This window comes from Mycteria americana, chromosome 6 (genome assembly GCF_035582795.1).
Source record: "Mycteria americana isolate JAX WOST 10 ecotype Jacksonville Zoo and Gardens chromosome 6, USCA_MyAme_1.0, whole genome shotgun sequence".
Lineage (NCBI taxonomy): Eukaryota > Metazoa > Chordata > Aves > Ciconiiformes > Ciconiidae > Mycteria > Mycteria americana.
Window position 1 is genome coordinate 29,724,508 of NC_134370.1, and position 5,676 is coordinate 29,730,183.

Below are 5,676 nucleotides of genomic sequence, written 5' to 3' on the forward strand. Positions count from 1 at the left end.
ACGCCCAGGGAGCGTGAGGAAGTGTGAGCGCAGAAGAGCACTTGCAGCCCCAGATCCCACAGGGTGGGCCCAGCTGTTGTTAGAGCAAACCAAGGGTCAATAGGACTTTCCTTCCAGAACCACCATGGTTTTGCCCCACAGGGACTGAACAGAGGAGACTGAAGCTGATCCCTGGCACGCTAACCAGAGAGCTTCTCATGCAGGTCCCTCAACACGTGCCTCCTCCACCTTTTTGGCAGAGAAGACACGATGCAAATATCTGCTAGTTTAGGGCAATCCCAATTCTCATATTTTGTACTGGACCGAGATGTTACATTTTTCCTGCCATTTTGCCTGATTACAACAAGCATACAGGACACTTTTTGACTCCCAGAAATGCATTGAAGTATACCTAAAGACCATGTTTTTATGTCGGATGTCCTCAAGGTGATAAATACAGGAGAAACCTTTGAGCTGTCCCACCAGCAAACTGCAGTGCTTCAGGTTTGTGGCTCGTACAAAACACAGCACCTTGAACAGCTGCATGTACAGCCTGATTTAACCCCTGATCAAGCAGGTGCATGAATAAAGAATTATACCCCTACAGCCAGTAACTGTTGTGACTTGCATTGCTTTAATGGTCATCAGAGCAACAATAGTCATTAACTGGCAACTGTAAAAGCAACTAAAATTATGGCCCTGTCTCATTAAAGATAACCCCTGACAGAAGATGATTTCTGATAACAATTATTGTGTTTAACTAATGACTGCATCCATTAAACAACTCTAATTCTTATTTAATTCCAGCTAGACAAATTTAAGCCATAAAAGTGATCTTCTTTCTTTGAAAGACCTCTGCCGTGAGCTGTGTGATTAGGTTTAGCCTATATATCTGTACCAAGAGCTGAAGTCAAATTATGGCTATGATCTCTAGTCCCTCAACTAAAGAAAAGCTGTATGTTTACATGTCTTAGCAACAATTTCACTGCTCCACTTCTCTTGTCAAAATACCCATGCCAAATTGCAGATGGCTGGTCGGTCTGTGGCACAAGGGTTTTGGTGCTAGTAACCACAGATGATACAATCAGCCTCCTTGTCACGGTTGGAGCCGTTGATGCCATGCTCACCAAGCTCTTCGAGGAAGACTTTTAGCTGCTCTGTCTGAGTTTCAGTGAAGGCTAATGTGCGCAGACAGGTGCTGTTGGTGGGGAAATATGCAGATTTAGCTCCACTGACGGCCACCTCAGAGGCTGGAAAGATCAAAGATGACAACAACAAAAAAAGCAGCTGAATTACATAGCTTAGATTTGTCCTGATCTTTAAACAAGCACCGCTATTCCCATTTTCCAGACTAAAGACTTCAACTTGGAATAAAAGTCCCTAGATGATTGCTTTTGGTAAGCCTCGGGAAAGAACTGCTCTAGCAACAAGGCACTGTCAACAGTAAAATATTTTCCATTAACCACAGGAGAGATAGGTTGGCCCTTTTGTGTATGTATACACACATTTATTTCTAAATTAAGGCAATAACAATGGAGTCACACAGCCTGCTTCAGGTCACAGATGGCTCACTAGACGCAGTCTTAAAACCCTTGGGGTGCCACAAGAAAAAGGCAGCATTGCTGGCTGGGGGCCAGCTGCTGGGTTTTATTGTATGTACATACAGTGAATAGTGCAGGTGTTGGCCAATTTTCCTGAGGTTCTTCAAGTACTGTTGCAAGATAAACAGCAGTTTTATGTTCTCCTGCTCTCTGTCCAGTGGGTCACACAGCCCTTGTGCAACATAGGGTTTGTGTTAAGATGATACCTATTTACTGTTTAAGAAAAAATGCATCTCTCCACAAACGTTGCATACATGTTGTATTTGCTAACCCACACTGAAATAGCAATGCTCACCAGCCCAGGCCTTTGAGGTAGTTTTAAAGCTAACATGATTTCTGGTTCAGCAGTTTATCCACTCTCACGATGTCACAGGTGCCAAGAAAAGAGAAACTTTTCTTTCCTCCTTTTTTTAAACAAAACAGACAGAGCCTCCCATCCATGTGACCAGATGTGTCTGAGAAATACTCACGGTTACAAACAGCCAGTGCCTTTCCCCCAACAAGCTGCGTTGTCCAGGAAAACCCAGTGGCGTTGCCACATACTTCATACAGCCTACTTCTTCTGAGGAATTGAAAGTCATAACCCTTGGGAAACAAAGGTGGGGAAAAAAAAATCAAATAAATGGTGTCTTAGGCTACATCATGGAAACCGTAAGATGAAGAAACATTCAGCCAGTGAAGGTCAATACAAGCACTACAACCTCTCCCTGCCCTAAGGGAGGAAGAAAAAGTATAACAAGGAAAATTATGCATTACACAACAAACACTTGTAAATTAATGAATAGATCCAGCAATACAGCAGCAGCAAACCATGAATATTACCTGGTTGCACATGGGTTTGCAGTACTGAGCATTGTCAATGGTGACACACACCAGGCCGCCGTTTCTAGGGGCTAGTGGGAGTGGGCATGGAGGTAGCTGCTTGCAAACTTTTGAGTCAATTAAAAAGGAAAAAAGAGAGTGAGAAATCAACATATCAGAGTGAAAGTGAGTACAAAATTCTCCCCCTTCCCAAGCAAACCATAGGCATACTCATTGACCTGGGTATGGGTGATAACTGCCCCCACCAGCTGAATTTGTCGAAGTAAGCTTTTTTTTTTGTTTAAAACCTTTTTTTTTTTTTCAACACTCAATTTTTCCATCACTTGTCACTGTGACAACGAAGTCCCTGTCAGCCCCAGTTACACTTTAGAAGTGGCTCAAGGTGGCATTTGCATTCACAGCACCGACATTCAGTACTATCGTGGCCAAAACTATCCAAATAGTTCTTGGAAAAATATGACTGACATGCCCGCTCCCAGACACCAAAGAGGCTTGCCAGAGGGCAGAACAGGCCCTGCTGCCTCTGCAACTCTGCGCTGCTGCTCGGCATCGGCAGCTGGGCAGCGTGGGGATGGTGGGACCCCGCACACCGATGCTGCCGTGCCTCCCAGATGCCTGCCAGGGCAGCGGTTAAGCACCTTTGCTTTCTGGCTTGTTGCTGAGACATCTTTTATCTTATTTGTTTCCCCTTCAAGAAATGCAGACACTTAGCTCTCTCTGACTGTAGGTAAAAAAATTTTCCTAGTGCTTCTCCACTGCCGCTTTGTTCAACACCCAGCAAAGAGGAGCATCGGTTCAGGAGGGGCCTCACATTTCTCTTGAACAGGGTGCAGGAGATCAAGCATTTCTTGCAGTGTCCAGGTAAGGGAATTGATTGAAGCTTTTTCACCCTTGGCAATCATTTCTTGAAAGCATTTTGAATATTTCTGTGGAGTTAGGGGAGAAAAAGGCTAAGTTGAAGAGAAAAAGCCTTGGAATTAATTCATGAAAGTGGTCAAATATTTTTTCCTTTTTTTTTTAAATGCAGAACAAGAACCATCTTGAAAATTATATAGTTTTAGGTAACACTAATTTCCCCACTATGTTTTTGGAAGAAATCCGGTAACTTTTTTTGAAAACAGTGGCTAGATAGGGTTTTTCCATTATATTGAGTTCAAGAGGGAGGACTGGTACGGCTTGGGGGTTTTTTTCCTATATACAAAAAGAAGTTTTTATAAGCAACTGTATATATCTTCTTTCTATACAAAACATTGGTTTGTTATTCTTATCTTCTGAATGCTGGCATCTCACAGACTTTCTGTGTGTGTAAATATATATTTGTGAATGTGTGTAAACAAAGAGGTTCCTGTATTTTTATCTAGCCATTGCTCTGTACTCATATAAATAGCTTTCAGTCCATAGGTATGTGCTTATGCATATGTGGATAGTGCAGAGCTGTGGTAAACTCCACAACCAAAACACAAGTGCGTGCCATCATTATAACAGACACCAATTACTTTGAACTCACACAGGTGCCAGAAAAAGAGCAAGTGCAATTTTCAGTGGCAGCTGCTGAAGCACTAGCCAGCAATGGCTAACTGCTTCTCGGGCCGAAGCTTTCAGAAACATTGTTGAAAGTGATGGACATCAGTCATACAAAGAAAATAATATAATTCAAATCTCTGGAGGAAAAAAAATCTCAAACACCAGGGATAACGCCTCCTCGGCAAGTGCTGCCCTCAGCCTTTCCCCCCCGCCCCGTATGAAGAGAACAATACTCCAGGCAGAAGCTCACAGTATGTACTCATATGTGGACCCAACTCCAGCTATTAGTTCCATGTCGCTGTTTTACAGACATGTCTCGACTGTGTGTGAAAAACATCTTTACAGGCCCTGCCCTGGTATTTCTTTACCATTTCTACCATATCCAAGGGTCACTGTCTGATCACTGCCTAGCCCACAGAAGACAGGTGCACTAATTCATAAAACATAAGCTTTCAGTTGACTGGCTTTGCTTGTGTTTAAAATATTTGAAAGTGGGATTGAAAACAACATTATGCGTGTAAGGCAAAAGACATAACTGTTTATGTTCAAGCCACTTTATATACCTGGAGCAAAGCAAAACTGGAAAATACACCTACAAGGACACTTTTTTGACTAGCAGTAGCAGGGCCAAAGCCATGGCGGGTCAAATGACACTAATCTTTTTTTTGCTCTTCCGTCTCGCTCCCCTCCCCGCCATGTACTTTTGTTTTGAGCCAGGCGTTGCCAAAGCAGTATGCAGGTTGTGCTTGCCCAGACAGCCCGTCCGGCTGCACAGGCACAGGCGGCGGGGCCCTGCTCCTCCCAGCGCCGACCGAAGGTATGTGCAAAGCAGGTCCTGGGCTGGCCGATGCAGCCAGCCTCTCACCTCAAGACTCTCATTCACATCATCTATGGTTGCACTTATACATTCGCTTGGACTGGCAAAGGCTCTGATTTCAGTAAAATCTAAAAGACAAACAGAAGAAGGTACGTAGCTGGTTAATAATCCTTCCTGACGCATGAACAAACCCCAAATACTGCACAACAGTACTTGTTTAGGGGAATTGTGCCACTATTCTGCAGTCCTAGTGCTACCGTGTATACCTGAGCTGATCAGGGCTCAAATGTGAATAAACTGGGCAAACATTGATTTATTCTAAACAGTTATCAATCTGATCGCCTGTTTGTGGCCACTCAAGGCTGGGTTCCAAGCGAGGTGCTTCACTTCTCTAAGACAGCCACTATTTAAATAATTAATAGTCATATTCAAGAATGGCAATATCTTACCTGCAAGAAGCACTGCTGAACTTATAAAAAACAGTGTTTTCCAGAGCGGGCAGGAGCTGAACAGCATTTTTTTCTGCAAGAGATCAGGGGCTAGTTACTTGTTGCTTGTGGATCCTAAGAGCTGAGGCACTGGAGTCAGGCACAAAGCTGCCTGTCTGTGGGTCACTGGTTTACAGTGTGCCTCGCTCCGAGGCAGTGCTGTGATAAGGCGTTAGCATCGGACGGCGGGATGCACACATTGCCCAACTTGCTGGGAAGCCAGCAGAGAGTTTGCCAGCATGGTTTAGGGAGGGCAAGGGAAGGTTTCTCACTACCGTACTGAAGCGGTCTGGCTGCCTTGCTGCTGCCAACCCCACCAGGAAATTTTCAGATTAACTGGTTTACTGTAAACATGTTTAGCGTATGCACGCTCTGTCGTGTGCTTGCTCTCTCCCCTCACCCCTCACCCCCATCTGTCTGGATTTGTCTGTCTGTCTCACTCACA

General features: G+C 44.2%; 1 protein-coding gene across 1 annotated transcript; it reads right to left on the minus strand.

Annotated features, from left to right (window-relative positions):
- Positions 1 to 594: 594 nt before the first annotated feature.
- On the minus strand, positions 595 to 5,384 carry LOC142411369 (uncharacterized). The gene is made up of 6 exons (XM_075505197.1): positions 5,193 to 5,384; positions 4,792 to 4,871; positions 3,214 to 3,328; positions 2,403 to 2,509; positions 2,051 to 2,165; positions 595 to 1,229 (listed from the first exon to the last, which is right to left on the minus strand). Exons 1-6 carry the CDS (start codon positions 5,257 to 5,259, stop codon positions 1,042 to 1,044), a joined length of 672 nt encoding a protein of 223 aa, XP_075361312.1. The 5' UTR covers positions 5,260 to 5,384; the 3' UTR covers positions 595 to 1,041.
- Positions 5,385 to 5,676: the final 292 nt, after the last annotated feature.